This window comes from Tamandua tetradactyla, chromosome 8 (genome assembly GCF_023851605.1).
Source record: "Tamandua tetradactyla isolate mTamTet1 chromosome 8, mTamTet1.pri, whole genome shotgun sequence".
Lineage (NCBI taxonomy): Eukaryota > Metazoa > Chordata > Mammalia > Pilosa > Myrmecophagidae > Tamandua > Tamandua tetradactyla.
Genome location: NC_135334.1, coordinates 94437959 through 94457037, shown reverse-complemented (window position 1 = coordinate 94457037; position 19079 = coordinate 94437959). Strand labels below are relative to the sequence as shown.

At 50.6% G+C, this 19079-nt stretch overlaps 1 protein-coding gene across 1 annotated transcript; it reads left to right on the top strand.

The window, feature by feature from the left end:
- Nucleotides 1–2373: 2373 nt before the first annotated feature.
- On the top strand, nt 2374–17763 carry IGSF22 (immunoglobulin superfamily member 22). Its single transcript, XM_077114783.1, has 19 exons — nt 2374–2482; nt 4424–4597; nt 4758–4894; nt 6103–6202; nt 6533–6711; nt 7230–7343; nt 7882–8044; nt 8747–9019; nt 10395–10679; nt 11423–11524; nt 11636–11785; nt 11915–12217; nt 13323–13625; nt 14440–14589; nt 14779–14905; nt 15595–15839; nt 16300–16388; nt 16594–16782; nt 17413–17763. Exons 1-19 carry the CDS (start codon nt 2374–2376, stop codon nt 17761–17763), a joined length of 3543 nt encoding a protein of 1180 aa, XP_076970898.1.
- The last annotated feature ends 1316 nt before the right edge of the window (nt 17764–19079 follow it).

Below are 19079 nucleotides of genomic sequence, written 5' to 3'. Positions count from 1 at the left end.
CGCAACCATGGAGATGCAAGAGTTCAGAATCCGTAGGGCAGGCTGCGAGGCTGGCAGCTCCGATGAAGGATCTAGATGAACTCCAAGAGAGAGGCTCACTGGCTGAAGAAGCAGTGAGAATTCTCTCTTCTCCTTTAAAAGTCTTCAACTGACTGGATCAAATCCAACTGATTGGATTATGCCATTGCAGAGGCACACCCTCAGTTGATAGTAGATGTAATCAGTCACAGATGCAATCAACGGACTGATGATTTAAACCAGCTTCTGGTTTATCAACCAGCCACGATATATCCTTGCGATAATGGTTAGGCCAGTGCTTGCCTGACCAGACAACTGGGCAACATCACCTGACCAAGCTGACGCATGAACTCAACCATCAAACCCTCAAACAGAAATCTCCCCCTGGGAAGATGGGTTCTTGTACCCTTATATGTGTGTTATGGAAACTGGGCTACATAGGAGTGGGGAAAGAGAGGAGAGCACATATTTCCCTCTTCTTCACAGGGTGATATGAACGGCGCCCCCTGGATTTGTGCAGAGTGGCATATCCACTAGACTGTCCCCAATTCACCCCCTACCAGTTCCTGAGGAATATAGACCTGTTGCATTTTCCCCAAGCCCTACTGGACTATGCACAAGCGTGCGCGTACACACACACACACACACTACCCTGAGCCCCTCAGATCAGAGAGTTTCCACTCAGCAGTAGTGAGAACCAAATCCTTTGCAACGAGGGAACCAAGGAAGTACCCCTTGACTGCCACCCGCAGCCTGCCTCCTACCAAACCTCAACATTTCCCGTCACCTTTTTTTTTTTTCTTTAATACATGGGCAGGCACCGGGAATCGAACCTGGGTCCTGAGCCACCGTGGCCCGCCCTCCCGTCACCTTTGACACAGCTGCTTCTCCCCCTGACCCTTCCTTCACAAAGGCAGTGTGCCATCTGTAGCCAGGGCAGCTGTGGAGCCTAAGTAAGGAATCGCCCCCAGGGGGACAGGTATTTAAGGAACTGATAACTCCTGGTGGCCCCACTGTTGGGGCAAAGGAAGAAGGAGACTGTCACCCTGACCACCCAGGCATCAGTCAAGCCTCCAAAGCCGTGGACACAGAATTCAAGTACTGGGAGGGTCTGGTTAGTACAGAAGGTAAGGTTTCCCTCTTTCCTTGGGAAGGGGACAGAGGGAAGAAGCCAGGAGCTGTCTCAGAACCCAAAGAGGTAGAAGCAGGCCTGATGGAGATCTACCAACCTCAGACCACTTAGCTCTGAGCATATCTTTTTGGGTCCCCTGCAAAGGCACTGGACTCGGAACTACAGGATTCTAGTCTGAGTGACCTTGGCCAAGCTATTTCTCTCAGACATCAGTTCCCTTATATACAAAGTAGGGATTTAAAAACTGCTCTGCTGGTTAAACAAACGGTATAGGTACATTCATATGTTGAAATACTGTGTAGCTGTTAATAACAGTGGGGAAACTTACCATCTAGTATAGAAAGATCTCCAAGATGTATCAAGTGAAAAAGGAAAGAGGCAGAACAGTATACATAATGGGCTACTTTACATGTAAAGAAGGGGAGGGCCAAAAATACATATTCATGTTTTGCATGAAGGAATTCCAGAAGAAGCCTAGAGACTGTAAGAGATTTTTTTATTGAGGGAGGGTTGGGAGATGGAGGGGCTCAGAAGTGGGAGTTCGTTTTTCCATATATATTTTTATATCATTCCATTTTTTTAACCATGTGATTGAATTACCAGTTCGGAAAAAAAAAAAGCTTTGCAAAATAAAAATTAAAACTGTGTCTTTACCATTTCATAACAAAAGCAGAGTGTAGAAACGTCATCTGTCTTAGCATTCCACCATTGCCAGGGCTCCCCAGGACCCAGTTAGAAGATCCACAATTTCCTTCCAAGGCCCACTCCAGTGTGGCTTGGTCAGGAAGTTCCTTCTTAGGTCTGACTTCGTTCCCTCCTTATGAAACATCCAGTACTGCCTCCCTAGCTCTATATCATTATCAGTAGGTATCCTCAACTCCCTCTGGGCCTTATTTGGTTCTCTGGGTGAATCCAAGCTCTATTATCTCCCTACTCCAAGAACTCAGAATGGTTTGGGATTGCTCCGCAAGGTAATCAGCTAATTAATTGGTCCGTGCAACCAACCAGGGAAAGGAATGCAAAAGTAAAGAAGCCAGAGAGCAGGGACTCACTGCCTGACCTCTCCTCACCCTCTTTTCTAAGCTTCCCTCTTCCCTGGCATCCACCCCGCTCTGCCCCTCTCCCACGCACACTCTGAATCTCCTTCTCACTCCCTTTCTTGTCCTCCACGGCCTCAGCCGCTTCCCCGTCCTCACAGGTGAGTGCCCACGCCTGCTGTTACCATGACGACCATTCACCAGCAGCAGATGCTGCAGGAGCACGTGTCCGTGGAGTTCTCCAGCTCTACCACCCACGTGCAGACCTTCTCCCAGACAACCCAGATCGTGGGAGGCAAGTGGAATGGGGAGGGGGAAATCAGGAAGGGGCAGCCTTTTTTCCTTCACACCCGCCCCCTGGATGGCTCCATTCTTTTCAACCCTTTCCCAACCTGTGCTTCAAATCTGTGCTATGATAAAGCTTCAGTCAGCCCGATGTTCACCCGAAGAGCATATCTCCAGGAAAACAGCTTAGGAAAAACCAGTCATATGAAGGTGTGTGCGTGACTGATAAACTCTTAATTGCTTAAGGAGATCAGAGCTATAGACCAATGGACTGTATCCCCAATAGTAGAATTTCAAGCCTGGGGGACGTTAGGGACGTAGCCACCTTATCTGCATATGAGTAATGCTGAGTCTGCTCCACTTAAGAAATAGGAGACTCAGGGCTGCCAGTGGAGAAAGGATGAACACATAAATAAGTGATCTAAGCTTCCATGTTCTCAGCCCTTGGGGACCAAGCTTGGGGGAAGGGCAGATCCAAGGGAAAGTTGAGAAATGGGCTCTGAGCAGAATAAACTGTATTAGTCATGTCTCTAGTGCAACGAGATTAAAACTTGGCCAGGGGCCAGGATATCAAATACCCATCACCCTCCCCTCAAAGTGCCTGAGGAACAGAGTTTCTCAAAGTCTTCTGTGTGCAAAGGTCAAGACTAGACAAGTATGCTTTCTGGTCAGTGGGGGAAAGCAAGCAAAGGAGCTGGGACTCGAGGTCTAGACCAGATGCTGCAAACTCAAATGATTGTAGTAGTGATCCGCTACTCTGGCTCACATTAGCATTACCTTGGGGTAAGGAAGGCATGAGGTAGTGAAATAACATCAATACCTGAGTCTCACCCCAGACCATTAAATCAGATTTTTTTAAAAAGTTCCCAGGATATGCTACTCTGGTAGCCAGAGATAAAAACCACTGGATCCAGGCAGGGATTATCAATGCAGAAAGGAAACTCGAGTGAACTGGAGAACAAAACCCCATCTCAGAGGAGCACCCATTACTCACCTCCTGCTGACTATTGTCATGAAGGAAGAGAGGCCTGGTATTGAGAATGCAGAAATTTCCAAGTTTTAGATATACACCTAATTTTTGTTTAAATTTTTTGAAGGTCAAATAGAACCCATCTGGGTGCTGGGGGCGGTCTGCACACTGCCTGTGCAGGATCTCTAGTCACTATTTTAAAGCAGGCTATGAGGACTTCTTAACTTCTTAACACATTTTTTTTCTCATCTCAGTTCCCCCAGGTTAGTGAGGATAATAAAGGTACCTACTTCGCTAGGATATTAAATAAAAATAATCTCTCAAATGTGCTTAGCACAGTTCCTGACATAAGGAAAGTATTCAATAAATGACAGCTGTTGTTTATATTGCAAAAACAGTTTTTTTGTTTTCCAAGTATAAAATTATCTTACCACATTAATGTGCTCTTTCAGACAAAGAGATTCCTATATACTGCCCCACTAGAATAAGAACGTGTGCTATCCCTTACTCAAGTATTCCAAAGGCAGTGAATGCTAAACCCACAAGGTGGCAGGGAGAAGGCTAGAGCAGAGCCAAGCAGGAGAAGGCCCGGCTTCTCTTAATGAAAGTGCCAAGACTTTCAGGAGAAAAGCCTAAGAGATCAAGAAAATTCAAAAAGAATCCTTTTTTTTTTTTTCAAACAGAAAGCAGGGCTCAGGGCCTTGGCCCTCTGAAGCTTCTTGACTGAGGGATGGGAAAAGGAGTTGGCGCTCCCTAGTGGTTGAAATTTGCAATAACAAAATGGCCCATGACTCCCTTGGCCAAAGCCGGTCCTGACCCCGCTGGCCTGACCCCTGACCCATGACTCCTTATCCAAAGCAAGGTCCTGACCCCACTGGTTCTCATGCTGCACCGGGACCTCAAAAAAAGGTCAGCCCTCCAATCCTCGACGGGTCGAGCTGCCGCCAGAAGCCCATTTCGGCCTTTCGTTTGCTCCCACAGAAGTCACGAGGACGGGTTCCTCCCACAGAAGCACCGTGGAGTTCCTCAGCTTGGTGACCCGGAGCTCTGACATCCCTGCGGGCGAGAGCGTCCCTGAGTTCGTGGGGAAGCCTCACCCGATCACCGCGCCCGAGGTTGCGCTGCTTTCTGTCCTCGGCGGGCCCGGGGTGCTCGGTTTTCTTCCCCACCCCCTCAGCTCCCCCGCTCGGCACAGCCAGGCCGAGGGGCGCTCCCCTGCCCGGGCCCGGCCCAGATCCCTGGGAGGAGGCAGGGAGCGGGCAGAGGGTCCAGCCTAGGGGCTAGGAGGCGAGCCTGCGTCCTGTGCCCACCCCAGGGGACAAAGCCGTGCTCCAAGCCCGGGTGCAAGGAAAGCCCGAACCCCACGTTTCCTGGAAGAGGGAGAGCGGCGTCCCCGTCAAGAAGTCCGCCAAGATGTTCTACGACAGCATCAACAAGGAGCACGTGCTGAAGGTGCGGGGGTCGGAGCCAGAGAGCCCTGCACTCCTGTCCTCTCACGGGATGGGGAAAGAGGCTATCCTTGCACCGGATGAGGGACAGGGTGAGAGAGAGGCGGAGTCCGGAGCCGGGGCGGTGTCAGAAGGAGCAGGGACCAAAATTAGGGGCGGGGCAAGGCAGAAAGTAAAGCCGGAACGAAGCGGGGGCGGGGCCAGAGAGAGGCGGGTCTAGGGAGAGAAGGGCGTGTCCAGAAAGCGAGGCCCGGGAAAGGGGAGACCGATGCGATGGGCGGGGCCGTCAGGGAGCGGGCTACAGTGCGTGGAGGGACTTAGAGGTGCAGCGTGACTGGGACCCGGGGGGGCAGGACTTAGAGTATGAGTGACCTCTGGGAGTCCTGGGCTCTTCAGCTGAGCCATCCAGAAGAGTCTCGCCCAGGGCCCATCTAGGTCTAACCAACATCTGGGCCACTTCCTGAGAACTAGGCCTGCTCGGCTGCAATCTCTGACTCCAGGCCTTTTGAGCAGAGGGAGGGATGGGTCAGTGGGAAACCTAAGCCTATAATTACTCCCGTCCCAACTTGTCCTGCCCCGACCTCCCATAGTGAAAGGTAAAAAACGTCAGGTCACCCTTACAGTTAGATGGTGGTACCTTCTCTTCCCCAAAGACCCATCACTGGCCACTCAGCGCCCGCCCCCCTCCCCCGACAGCACACCCAAGCTGCACCAGAGTTCCCCTACAGGTCAATCCTAACACCTACTCATTCATTCAGCAAGTATTTTCTGAAAACCTTGGCTTCAGAGAGCCCACCGGGCTGTAAGCAGCCGCATACGGCACCAAGTCAGCCTTATCGCCACTGTTTCCCCAGGGCTCAGCCCAGTAACTGGTACAGAGCAGTAAATATGTGCCAAATGAAGGATTACACAGCCTAATGCCAGGAATAGCATTATAATTCAGACAAAGTTCCTGTCTTCCAGGAGTTCACAGCCAAGGGGGAGAGTCAGATGGGGAAACAATTTTATTGCTGTTGAATCAGGCCAGAAACACAGATACTCAAACTGACTGCTACCTGGTACCTCTAAATTAGAGATTGCTCAATCCTTATCCACACTTATACCCAACACTCAGCTCCCCTCCTCCAAACACATGCCCTCCTTCCCCACTCACAGAAATTCTCCCTTATGGTTCCTTCCCCCACCCCCTCTAACGGCCTGACTCTGATCCAGCTGGAGCTACTGACCTCAGATGACTTTGACAACTACAAGTGCATTGCAAGCAGTGACCATGCAGATGCCATCTACACCATGTCCTTGCTGGTGACAGAGGGTGAGCCAGCCCCCTCTTCCTGCCCTCCCTTCTTAGGCACCAGACTCTCCCTATCTGACCTTGTCCCTCTCTCTGTCCTCAGGTCAAGATAAAATGGATTTCAAAAAGATGTTGACGAAAAGGTGAGACTGAGAGTGCCCTCCTCAGGGGTGCTATCCCACATCCTCCAGGCTGGAGCCTCTTAATGCCTCTCAACAGGACCCTAAGTTAATACACCAGGCTCCAAGAATCCACGGAGCAGAGGGGCATCTCAAAGTTGGAGAGGTCTTCAAGATCCCTGTCTTCACAGAGAGATGCTAAGTGTATGCTTGGTCTCCTCCCCCCCCCCAGGGCCCCCCTCTGCTCCCAAGAAGGAGCAGAAGAAGGTGACAGATGAAAAAGAGATGCTGGAGATTTTGTCTAAGGTGCCCAAGAAGGACTTTGAGAAGGTCTACATGGAGTATGGTTTTACCCACTTCCGGGGGTTGCTCATGAGGCTTAAAGAGATGAAAAAGAAAGTGGAGGTGGAGGTCAGTGCCCAGCAGGGGGAGGGGCCTGGAAGCCAGGGGCTAGGCTTCACCCAAAGTGTAGAGCCTGTGTATCTCCCCCACTTTGCAAACACATATTCAAATGCATACTCTCTACTGCAAAAACAGTAAGGGAACTTGACCTCTCCTCTCTTTACCACTCCCAAATATCTTTGAATGGACTCGAGTCAGACAGATCTGGGTTCAAAACCCAATTCTGCTGCTTTATTAACTGTGTGACCTTGAGCATCTCTTTGACCCTCAGTTTTCTCAACTACAAAATGAAGATGGTACATAGGCCAAGTACATAGTGATTGTTCTGTGAATGGTAATTCCTTTCTCACTCCCCATCATATCCCTCTCCCCATAACTCTTCCAGTTGATCAACAGGGAGGCTGCTACTTAATCAGCTTAGTCCTTTCTTCCTAGACATTTGGGGGTCTCCTCCAGAATTGAGAACACAGCTTGAGCAGGCTTCAGAGGCCCTTGACACCTGCCATTTTATTGTCATAATCTCTCAGGCCATCCGAATTCTGAAGCCCCTGGAAGACATTGAGACCAAGATTGACACCACTGTGGTCTTTGACTGTATCATGGAGCTGAAGGACCCCAATGTTAAGATGACATGGATCAAGGTGGGGGCTTTTATGCAGGGCACACCGTAGCAATATAATTTCCTCTCTGAACTCCCTCCCTTCTCAGCCCCTCTCATTATCTATCAGCCATAGCTTCTCTCCCATCCCATCAAGAGGACAACTCCTGGTATGTTTGAAAGAGGCTTGGATCTGGGTTCTATTCTTGATTGTTCTACCACTTTGCTGTGTGATTCGAGACAGCCAGTTCCCTTCTCTAAGCCTCAAATCTTCACATCAGTAGACTGAAAAGGCTGGATTAGATAATCCTGAAGGTCACTGAGAGTCTGTGCCTCTAAATGAAAGCATCTAATAAATTTATGCACCTTAAGAGTTCATGCTTTGGGGGTGGGAGTAGGGATTCTGAATCCCACCAAGCCAGGTGAGGCTAGAGAGATTTTAGGGGTCTCTTCATATGTTTGAGTTGCTTAGAAAGGTAGGCAGGGCACCCTTCAGCTCTGGCTGGCTTTGGGGAATTGGGAGCTCTGAAAGTCTTCTCCTAAACCACTTCATTAGCTTTCCTACATGTTCCACAAGGCAGGGTAATGAGCCACTGAGAATTCAGTACTCTCTGGGCAAGTACGATGTGAAGCAGATGAGCACCAAACACATGCTGGTCATTACCAACATGAATATGAACGATGCAGGCATCTACAGCCTGACCGTGGGTGACATGAGGATGAGTGCAGAGCTCACGGGATTGGGTATGAGTGCAGGCATCAGAGGACACCTGGAGAACATGATCAAGATTAGGGGGAGGGATGACAGGGGATGGGATTCATGGAGTTATGGGAGAGAGGAATATGAGGCTAGGCAGCAAAGGACTGCATGGGGTTGGGAGTTAGTGGAGGAGGGAAATATGGGGGTGTAAATGAGAGGAATATGAGATTATAAGTGGCATGGGGTCTACATGACCCCATGATTAAGCACAGTGATTAAGAGCACAGATTCTGGAACTAGAATGCTTGGGTTCAAATCACAGTTTTTGCCACTTACGAATTGTGTGATTTGGGGCAAGTTGTTTAGCTTCTCTTTGTCTCAGTTTCCTCATCTCTAAAATGGAGAATAATAGTAAAAACTATCTTTAAGGTAGCTGTGAGATTCAAATGAGTCAACATGTGCAAATTGACTAGAATTGTGCCTGGCACATATCTAAAACTACATAGCTTCTTTCAAAATTATTGTTGTGAATATTATTGGGGAGGAGGTCATGTGAACATCATGGGTGGGGACTATAGGAAGGAAGCATTCACAAATGGAATGAAAGGAAGGGTACTTACCCCCAGCTCTGGACTACAGGAAGTCAATGACACTCAAGTGAGCCCCCACACTCCCATTACCATCCCACCCCTCAGAAAGAACCAGGGCTACAGCCATTGACTTCCCCCTCTTACCATTCCCTGCAGATGAGCCACTGAAATTCTTGGGGGAAATGAAGTCACTGAAGGTGACAGAGCACCAGACAGCTGTGTTTGAGATTTGCCTCTCTAAGAAAGTGCTCAACTTTGTGTGGAAATTCAATGGGAAGGAGCTAAAGAGGTATGACAAGTATGAAATCATGGCATCTGAAGATGGTCTGACCCACACACTGAAGATTAAAGATGTTAGGCTCAGTGATGGCGGCGAGTTCTCTGCTGAGGCAGGGAACCTAGTAAAGAAGGCCCAGCTCACCACTGACTGTGAGTGGCTGGGCCAGAGCCTGTGGGGTGGACTTCATGCCAGAGCACCCTCTGTGTGGGCAGTCATCCATCCATCCATCCATCCATCCATCCATCCATCTCCTTACATGGCTTTGTGATAGGTGCTGGAGAGACAAATATGATCCTCCTCTCCAGTAACAGTCCAGTTGGGGAGTCAGATATGGAAATGGAATTAAAATAGCACTTCTCAAGCAAGGAGTCACATTGGAGCCTTAGTATTGGCTGGGAAATCATAGGCCAAGAAACTATTAGCCCTTCCAGCTCTAATAGTATGTATTAGAGCTTATCTATGTCACTCTTGACAAACTCTGACATTATTGCTAGCATGGGGAATTGTACATGATGATGGGTATACTGTTGAGCATGTCATGTATGCACTGCACCTGGGATCCATGTCATATGGGATCATCACTGCTGTGATGGAGGGAGACATAGAGGCTGCAGGAGCACAAAGAAGGGGCACCACCTAGAGAAGTCATAAATGATGTAATGAAGTGGTGTCTAAGTTCTACTAAGAAGAACAAAAAGAGTTCAGCTTTCAGAGAAAGGGGAAGAGGAGAGGATAGTCCCAGCAAAGGGAACAGCTTGGGAAGAGACACAGATAGCAGAGATGAGTGCAAGCATTCCTGGATCTCTAAGGGGGCTGTATTAGTTTCCTATGGCTTCCATAACAAATAAACACATAGTTGGTGGCTTAAAACAAAATAAATTTATTCTCTCACAGTTCTCAAGACTAGAAGTCTGAAATGAAGGTGTCGGCAGGGACACACTCCCTCCAGGGGCCCTAGGGGAGGATGCATTCTTTGCTTCTTCCAGCTTCCCATGTCTGTGGCCATATAGCTCCAATCTCTGCTCCCGTGGTCATACTGCTTCCTCCTCTTCTGTATGTAAACTCCTACTGTCTCATGCTCATTTGGCCTACCCAAATAATCCAAGATGATCTCATCTCAAGATTCTTAATTTAATTACATCTGCAATGACCTTTTTTTCCAAATAAGGTAACAGTCACAGATCTGGGGATTAGTATGTGGACATATCTTTTGGGGGGACCCCATTCAACCAACTACAAGTGCATTAGAGATATTGACTACAGCCCTGTGAGTAAGTAAGAGCTGTTATCCCATTTTACAGATGAGTAAATGGGATAGACTTGGAGAGGTGAGTGAGTTGCATATGGCCAACTAGCAAAAAGGGGCATAGCTGGGATTATCCCTGCCAGGTACCTTCATGGGTCACGTGAACACAAGCACACTCAACCTCATAAGTCCCTGTGTTTTCCAAGGCAGCATGGAGCTGCAAAAAAAGGGTGGTGGGGTTTGGGAGCAGGCCCAAGTGTTTGTCTGTCTGTCTACAGGTATTCCCATCAAGTTTGTGAGCACCCTCGAGAATTTTCGTGTGAAAGAAAGAAGTCGTGCATGCCTTGAGTATGAGCTGACATCCAAGGATGTGATACTGCACTGGAAGAAGAATGGGCAGCTGCTAGAGCATGGCACTAAGTATAGCATGAACCACGAGGACAAGAGAGCAGAGCTGGTCATTGAGGATGCACAGCTCAGCGACAGTGGTGAGTACACCATAGTGGCCATGCAGGATGGGGACCCCACTGAACACTACAGTACTGCCATGGTCACCGTGGAGGGTACATGCCCACCCTGTCAGTCCCTGCAGGCCAGCCCCACCCACTGACCCTGGCCTTCCCATACTGTGGACACTGATCAGCCTCTACTGCCTCCAATCCACCCCCAGACCATGACTTTCCTCCACCTCCCCTCTCTGACCATCCCATCTCCCAAATTCTGAACATTTCTTATCTCCCACACCCTGAACGCATACATCTACCTCCTATACCCTCATCATCCCCCAACTCCCAGATTCTATCTAAAATCCCCTGATGTTAACCATTCTTTATTTTCAGACCCTGATCAACCCACATTCCTTGACTCTGACCATCCCCTGCTGACCATTCCCACCCTCAACTCCCAATGACCCTAGACATTCCACACACCAGCATGACCACTACTAAACATCCCCACTCCACTGACCACCTGCATCCTCACCACCTATTCCCCTTCTTCAACTGAGCATCCTTAGTTCCCACTGACCTTCCTCCACTGACCAACTCCCTCCATTTACCATCTTCCAGCCTTCCTGATCCCCATTTCCAATGCCACTGACTTTTCCTTAACAGTCGGCTGTCCATGCCCCAACCCTCCACCTACTTGCTCCAGACCCTTTAAATGTCCATCCCCTAATCTCCCACTGACTATTTCCATACTTCCCAGTCATCAGAAGGGCACCCTTGACCATTCCCACAACCACCCCATCAGCCCCTTTTCGCTCGAGTCCCTTCCACCCTTTGGTCATGCCTTCCTTTCTCCCTAGAGTGTCTGGCCACAGTGAAGAGCAAGATGTCAGATGTGCACGCGGCCACTGGGATCCCGGCCGAGCTGTGCGTAGTGCTGAAGGACGAGAAGTGGAGGGCGTGTGGCTAAAGCATGGCAAAGAGGTCCGCGGCAGGGGGCCAGAGAATGGGAAGAAGGAGGAAGAGGTCGACCTGGCCTACGCTCGCGCTCCTGCCAGCCCCTTGTCCTCCAGATCACGGACTTGGTCGGAGGATAGTGAAGCAGATAGTGAAGCAGGGTGTGGTGCACAAGCTCATTTTTTCCGGTAGGGCCCCGGAGCACGAGGGCAGGTACATGTTCAGGGCCAAGGGCACAGAGAGCGAAACCTCAGTATTCATCGCAAGTACGGTCACTGCCCACTAGGGACAAACCCTGCCCCCATGGCTCCTCCCCTTTTTCCCTGGGCTTTCCCCTCCTCTCTGCTCCTCCTCCATCCCCTTGGGCAAGCCTTCCCTGTCGCCACGACACGCAGACCCCCCCCACCCCACCATCGGCCCTTCGGTGCTGAAGGCGCTGGCCACACACCCTGTGACTGTGAAGGTGGGCCACAACGCGAACATCAAGGTGCCCTTCTGGGCAAAGCCCTTGCCTAAGGTGACCTGGTACAAGGATGGTGTGGAGGTGACAGAGGAGGAGCGTGTGTCCATGGAGCACTTGGAAGACCTGGCCTTGCTCACCATCTCAAACTGCGTGAGGGAGGACAGTGGGCTCATCCTGCTCAGGCTCAAGAATGACCACGGCTCAGTCACAGCCACCCTGCACCTCAGTGTGCTGGGTGAGGGCAGGGCAAGGGCTGGCGGGAGGGCACCCGCCACCCAGCGCTCAGAGAGGGAGGCAAGCATGCGGAGGAGGCTGGGGATAGAGTTGGGGTTTTGGCTTGAGCATGGGACTGGAGTGCTGGTTGGCAGCCAATGGCCCGCTTCCTAACTTCCTAATAGGGTTGCTTTGGACAAGTCATTTAACTGCTCTAAGTGTCAGGGGGTAGGGTTTTTTTTTTTTGTTTAATATTGTTTGTGGGGGGGAGGACAATTAATACCTAAATGAATTTAAAGCACAAGGCACAGTGTGCAGCACATTATAAGCCTTCAAATATGTTACTTAGTATTATTGATGTGGAGATGAGGGCATGGTTGGAGGTAAGAGGAAATGAGGTGAAAGAGAGGGAGGATTTAGGGCTGGAGGTGGGATTCGTTGGGAAGAGTAGTGGGGTTGGAAATGAAATGGAGTGGGGCTGAAGGTGAGATAGGGTGTGGGAATAAAGTGAGGTTGGAGATAAAGATGGTATGGGGTGGAAATGGAATTTTGGATCAGTCTGAACATTAGAATTAAGAGCTAGCTTTAGTGAATGTATGTTCAACATGCAACACACACACCATTACCGCCTCTTCCACTCGCATCTCCATCAAGCTGTGTGGTGAGGAGATAAGGGTTTCGATTCTATTCAGTAGCACCTCCTCTGTGTTCTCAGGGCTGGGGACACAAGAAATGAAGTGCTCCCAGCTGGCTTTCAACAGAAGAGAGATGAAAATAGGTAGACATGTAATTGTAACATAAGATAAACTGTGATGCCAGAAAACACTAGAGTTCTGGAAGCTCAGAGGAAGGAGAGATCTTGCTGGGAAGGGGAGAAGGCAGGATCAGCCAAAGCAGGGGCCCCTCGTGTCTCCAGTCCACGCATTCCTTGGCAGGTGGGAGGCTAATAGTGGCAAGGATCCAACTCTTTGGGCCAGTCTTAGAAGGAAGAGTGGTGGACACAGGGAAGGGTGAGAGATCCAGAAAGCTCAGAATCCAACCTTACTGCAGTCAGATGGGACCTCCAGTGTGTGGGAGAAGGATCTTCATATCCTTTGCTCGATACCGAAGCTATCCTCTCTCCCCAGACCGCCCCAAGCCTCCACAGGGCCGGGTGGAGTTCCTGGAGCTGTGGGGTAGCTGTGTGCACCTTAAGCGGAAGGCCCCAAAGGACAAAAGTGGCCGTCTGGTGACACAGTCCATAGTGGAACGGAGGGCCATTGGCAAGAAGACCTGGATTAAGACAGGCAAGGTGGACGGCAGAGTCACCAGCTTTTCCACCAACGAGGTGGAGGAGGGAAAGGCCTACCAGTTCCGTATCCTGGCAGTCAATCCAGAAGGTGGGAGCGACCCGCTGGAGACTGAGGAAGTGTTTGCAGGAAATCCCATCGGTCAGTGAGCTAGCCCACTGCTCAGTGGGGGTCATGGGGGTCAGGACTGTGGTCTTTGGTCAGTGAGCAATGCTGGTCTATGGTGGGGTCCACAGGATCATCTCTCTAGCCACACCATGAAGCATTCCAGAATAAGAGCAGAATATCATGGAGGGCAGGAACTCTCAACTTTTTCCGGGCAGATCACAGGTACAACCCACTGCTGCGGGTTTATCCGAACTGTGCATAATTCTAAGGCCCTGACTCCACCAGTTCTCCCTCCATTTCAGAAATCATCCCAGGATCCAATTAAGAGTGATGTGACTTTAGGGATAAATTTGAAGCCACTCTAATTTTTTTTTTTTTCCAAAGAAAATCCTTGGCAAACTTCTACATTTTAATTCAATTGCTAATAAATTATTTGTTATTCCTCTCGCAACTGGTCTCTGCTTCTCAGTGTGTCAAGATATTCATTGAGAACTGTGGCAGTGGGGGTGACACAGTTTGGAAGGTTTAAATCAGTGATTTTCAATCTTGACCATACCTTAGAATCACTGGGGTTTGAAAAAAAAATGCCGATGCCTGGCCCCAGGCCAATTAAATTAAAACATCTAGTGGTAGGACGTGGACACTAGTTGTTATGATTAGGCTTTTTTTTTTTTTCACTACCCAAATGATATTAATGTGCAACTAGGGTTCAGAATCATTGGCTTAACTTTTTTAAGAAGGGGAAGCTGAGGTCAGTATGGGATGGGCAGAGTTGTCTACATGCTCCTCTCTTCCTGACCTCTGCCTAATTCTCATTCCCCATAGAGCCCCTGGTCTTCCCTCCCAGCCTCAAGTGTCCGACGTCACCAAAGAGGCCACAACTGTCACAGGAATGCCCCCACCCAGGATGGGGGAGACACAGTGCTCGGCTACATTGTGGAGCCAGGGAAAATAGGCAGTAACTTGTGGGTGCCTGTCAACAAGGACCCCATACAGGGTGAGTTCCTAGGGACAGAGTCCAGGAGGGATGGACAGAGGCCTTGCTGGATGGGCCCACACAACTCTGCTGATCCGAGCATTCTCCTTTCCCCATCTACTTTGGGTATTTTAATGGAAATCCATGACCTCCTCTTCCGTGGCCTTTCCCAGCCTGTGGCCCATGTGACCCGTCATCTTCCCATTTCAGGTACCAAGTGCACTGTGGGTGATCTCTTGGAGGATACGGAATATGAATTCCGAGCTATGGCAGTGAATAAGGCAGGCCCTGGGCAACCCAGTGTGCCATCTAACAGTGGTGGCCAAGGATCCTGTCAGTGAGTATGGGGCTGCCAGGTCCCAGGACATGGGAGAATTAGCCAATTCAAGATATAGACAGGATTTCTTCCCTGGGAAAGCCTGAGAGGTGGGTTCATGCCGTCTCCACTCTCTGGGAGCTACCAGTCTGAGAGAGACAGGATTCACATACACAAGAAAAAGCCAGCAAATAAAGATAAAGAATTGGGGACAGTGAGGAGGTGAGGTAGAAAAAGTTTTTATTACGTTTTGACTATTTCTGGTTAAGTAGGTATTAAGAGACATGTTTGAGAATTGAGTGGGATGTTGGATAGACAGTTGGGAGGGTGCTGAGTTTAAGGAAGTGAAGATGGGGGTACCATATGTGAATAGATGTGGTAGAGATGGATGGGTTAAAGGCTGGGTTTTTCAATATTGGGGACGAATATGTAGGGTATGTTGAAAAGTATTGAATTCAAGGGTGAAAATTTTGACTGGTGAGAATTGAATTTGGGGGCTGTTGAGTGTGCAAGGTAGGAAAGGTATTGAAGATGATGGCTGTGGGAATTGGAGGAAGAAGTGGTGAGAATTAGGACTCAGGGAAATTGAGTGTGGGAAGTGGGCATGGGGTTGGGTGGGGGCCAGTTTGGAGGCTGAGTGGATATCTATGCCACTCCAGAACCCCCAGGACTGGCGCAAGGCCTGCATGTGTCAGATCCTCCAACTCCAGCATCTCCCTGGCCTGGTGGGAGCCTGCACAGGGAGACCCACCATCTGGCTACATCCCTGAGATGAGGGCAGAAGGCACCAAAGAGTGGTCCAAGTGCATAAAGATCCCCATCTCTGGCACCTGCTACACAGTGGGAGGCCTCACTGAGAGGCAGAAATACTTCTTCCGCATCCGGGCTATGAATGAGGCTGGGGTTGGAGAACCTGTGGAGCTGGGTGAGGGGGTCCGTGGTATGCCTCCACCAGGTGAGAACACAGAGAGGACTGGGGATTCAGGCCCCACCATCTTGGCTCCAAATTTCCCTCCATGGCTGCATTTCACAGGGGGGAATTGGTGGTGCTGTGATAAAGGAAAAGCCATCCATTCTTGTCCCACCTAGACAGATCTAGAGATGACCCTTGAGTCTTTTCCTGAAAACACTCACTGTGTGCCCAATAGCACCCACTAAGTGCCAGGGTAGGTGTCAGAGATAAGGAAACAAATAAGTCACAGGGCCTTCTTTCAAGGCTCTTGCATATTAGTAGAAGGAGATAAATAAGAAAATAAATAGATGCTTCAGTGTTGCAGGGTTGTGCTAAACATCTATATAGCCTATAGCAGGGCATGAAGAAAGAGTGGTCAGGAAAGGCTTTGGAGGGGAGATGTTTAAGCTGAGTCTTCTCAAAAGAGAGGTCTGTGTCCCCACCTTTCTCTCCTCTGTCTCAGCTGCCCCCAAGTTTGACCTCAGTGCCCGGCTGAAGAGTCACATGGTGGTCCGTGCTGGGACAGCCCTCTGCATCCACGCAGCCTTCTCTGTGAGTCTCCCTGACCCTGACCCTCATGTGCCCTCCACATAACCAAGATGGTCCCACCATAGCCATCCTAGCCTCTGCCTCTGATTCTGCTCCTCCCTAGGCTCCTAGCCCTGGAGCTTGGCAGGAGACTCCTGGACTATGGGGAAGGGACTGACTTTAGATCCATTGGGGTGACTTGTGATGCCCGTCTCCTGTCATCACCCAGGGCTCACCACCACCCAACGTGATCTGGCAGAAAGACGGCATCCCCACCAAGGGCCGGGAAACCATCGCCAAGGGCAAAAACCACTCCCAGTTCCTTATCAACAGCTCCAAGTGTTCGGACTCAGGGCTTTACCACATCTTGCTCCAGAACGAGTTTGGAGAAGCACACTATGACATCCACATGCGTGTGGCAGGTACTGACAGTGGACAGTGGCCTCGGGAGCTATCCCTGCACACTCTCCAAAAGACAGCTCCCCACTGCTGTCTGAGTTCCCACTACTGACTGGAAAGTCATGCCTTAGGGTGGTGAAGGCTTCTTTGGCACCACACAGCCTTTGCCTTGTGGAGAGGGCTGTTTCCCAGTGTTTTCACAACTGCCTGAAGTCCTGGAGATGTGGAGCTAGGACCATGTCCTTTTTTCCATTTCAGCAGTTATGTCTGCTGAGCATCCATAAACTTGGGATAGTCTTCAAGAGAAGATGAATCTAGACGTTTTATAATAAGACCCTAAACCCCCAAAGAAGGAAGGGATGAACTTTTATTGAGCACTTACTACACCACCAGGTACTTCCTCCAACGTTCCTACGAAATAGCTATTATTAGCCCTATTGTGCAAAGGAGTAGATGGGTCTCAGAAATGGCAGTGCTGGTTTTCAGAAAAGGTTCAGACGCCAGGCCACCATCCACCTGGGTCTCAAAGAAAGGATCCCATCCCCCATCAGGCTCGGCAGGCAGCGGGGACAGGGCACAACACTCCCCAGAATGGGGGACGAACCTACCGACTGTTCCAGATTTTCCCCGGCCACCGACGAACCTATAGCTGTTTGAGGAGGTCCCCAACACGGTAACTCTGACCTGGAACCACAGCCCCGACATGCAGGAGGACGGCGAGGCCCACTACGTCATCATGAAGCGAGACGCCAGCACTGCCACCTGGTTCACGGCAGCCGAGCTCGTCTTCAGCAACAAGTATACGGTGACCGGGCTGCTCCCTGGCAGGAAGTACTACTTCAGAGTGGTGGTCCGGAACGAAATCTGTGACAATGATCCGCTCGACTCCAAGGATACCTGGCTCGTCAACAAGGACAAGAGTGAGTCGGGGGATTTACAGGTCCGGATTACATCTGGAAGCCCTGATGGCGGAGATTACCTAAAGGTCACTGCGGGGTGAGATGAAATCAGAGAACCATGGAGGTGGCTGGGGTAACCTAACCCTTAAGGAGTTAAGGATGCACTTACCTTCAGGGTGTCCTCTGAGAGGTGAGAATAACCGGAGGTACCCCGAGGGGCGTGTATGACGTTGGAGGGACGGGGGTGGGCCGTGGAGGGGGCTCTGGGAGACAGCGATGACTTCCGAGGACTCTGGAGGCAGGAGTTGAGGGTGGCGATAGTCCAAGGAAGGACTAAAGGGCGCCCCTGGAGGCTGGGATGATGTCGCGGAAGCTTGGTGAGGGTTAAAGGACACGAAAATATTCGGGTGGGGGAAGTTGAAGGCTGGAATAACATCAGGGACCCTCGGATCTTGGAAAGCGTAAAAACCCTCCGACCGCTTAGTCTTGGAACCCAGGGTGGGTGGGGCGGCTAGGGACCGGGCCCCCAGGGTTGATGGCGTCTGAAAATCTGACCTGGGTCATTGGTCTCCAGGGTGCCTTAGGAGCTCTAGGAAGACAGGCGGGCGGAGGGATGGGGTGGGGTGGGGTGGGGGCTGTGAAGGCCGAGACGGGGGCGCGCGCGGCCGCGGAGCGCGCTCACGGCTCGCGCTGTCCCGCCCCGCAGTCGAGGACCTGAGCGCCAAGCTGAAGCCATACCAGCAAAAAGACTGGCGCCACGCTCCGCGCTTCCTGACGCCGCTCAAGTCGCACACGGTGCTGCGTGGCCAGGACTGCACCATGACCTGCGCTTTCCTTGGGAACCCGAGGCCCGCGGTGATCCTTTACGAGGGCGACGTCAACATCACAGCCAACTCCAAGTTCTGGTACAGCTCCACCAGCGGCGTGTGCACCCTCGTCATCCCCAGCTGCATGCTTAAGGACAGCGGTGACTACAGCGTGATGGTGGAGAACGAGCTGGCAAGGACGGCAGCACCTGCACGCTCACCGTCTACGGTGAGGGCCCCGCGCAGGGCCCCGGCCTGGGGAAGCTCCTGCGCTGCACCCACCGGCACCTCCCATCTGGGGCAGGGGTGCAAAGTGGCGGTCTACATGTGGGCCGTTGCCAAACTCTTTTAGTTTGGTTGGCCCCTTTTAAAATTTAATCTGACTGTCATGGGGTGGTTCTTACCAGTTTTTCTTTCTATTTCCTATCCTCTCTTGATGTCACTTATCTGCCTGGTCCCAGCAGGTATGGAAATTTGTAATCCCTTGGTAGGTTTCAGCCCTTGATGGGTCTAGACTAGCCTTTAAAAAAGATACTGGTGGTCAAGGCTAAACTGGACAGCCAATCGCAATCTGTCAGAGTTCAGGAAGGAATATGAAAAAAAAAAAGCAT

What these genes read in the sequence shown, in the direction of transcription:
- IGSF22 (XM_077114783.1), top strand. Translation starts at nt 2,374, where the DNA reads ATGACGACCATTCACCAGCAGCAGATGCTGCAGGAGCACGTGTCCGTG. An exon ending in GTCCTTGCTGGTGACAGAGG is followed by an intron (nt 6,203 to 6,532) that starts GTGAGCCAGCCC and finishes CCCCCCCCCCAG; the next exon opens with GGCCCCCCTCTGCTCCCAAG. An exon ending in GTTTGCAGGAAATCCCATCG is followed by an intron (nt 13,626 to 14,439) that starts GTCAGTGAGCTA and finishes CTTCCCTCCCAG; the next exon opens with CCTCAAGTGTCCGACGTCAC.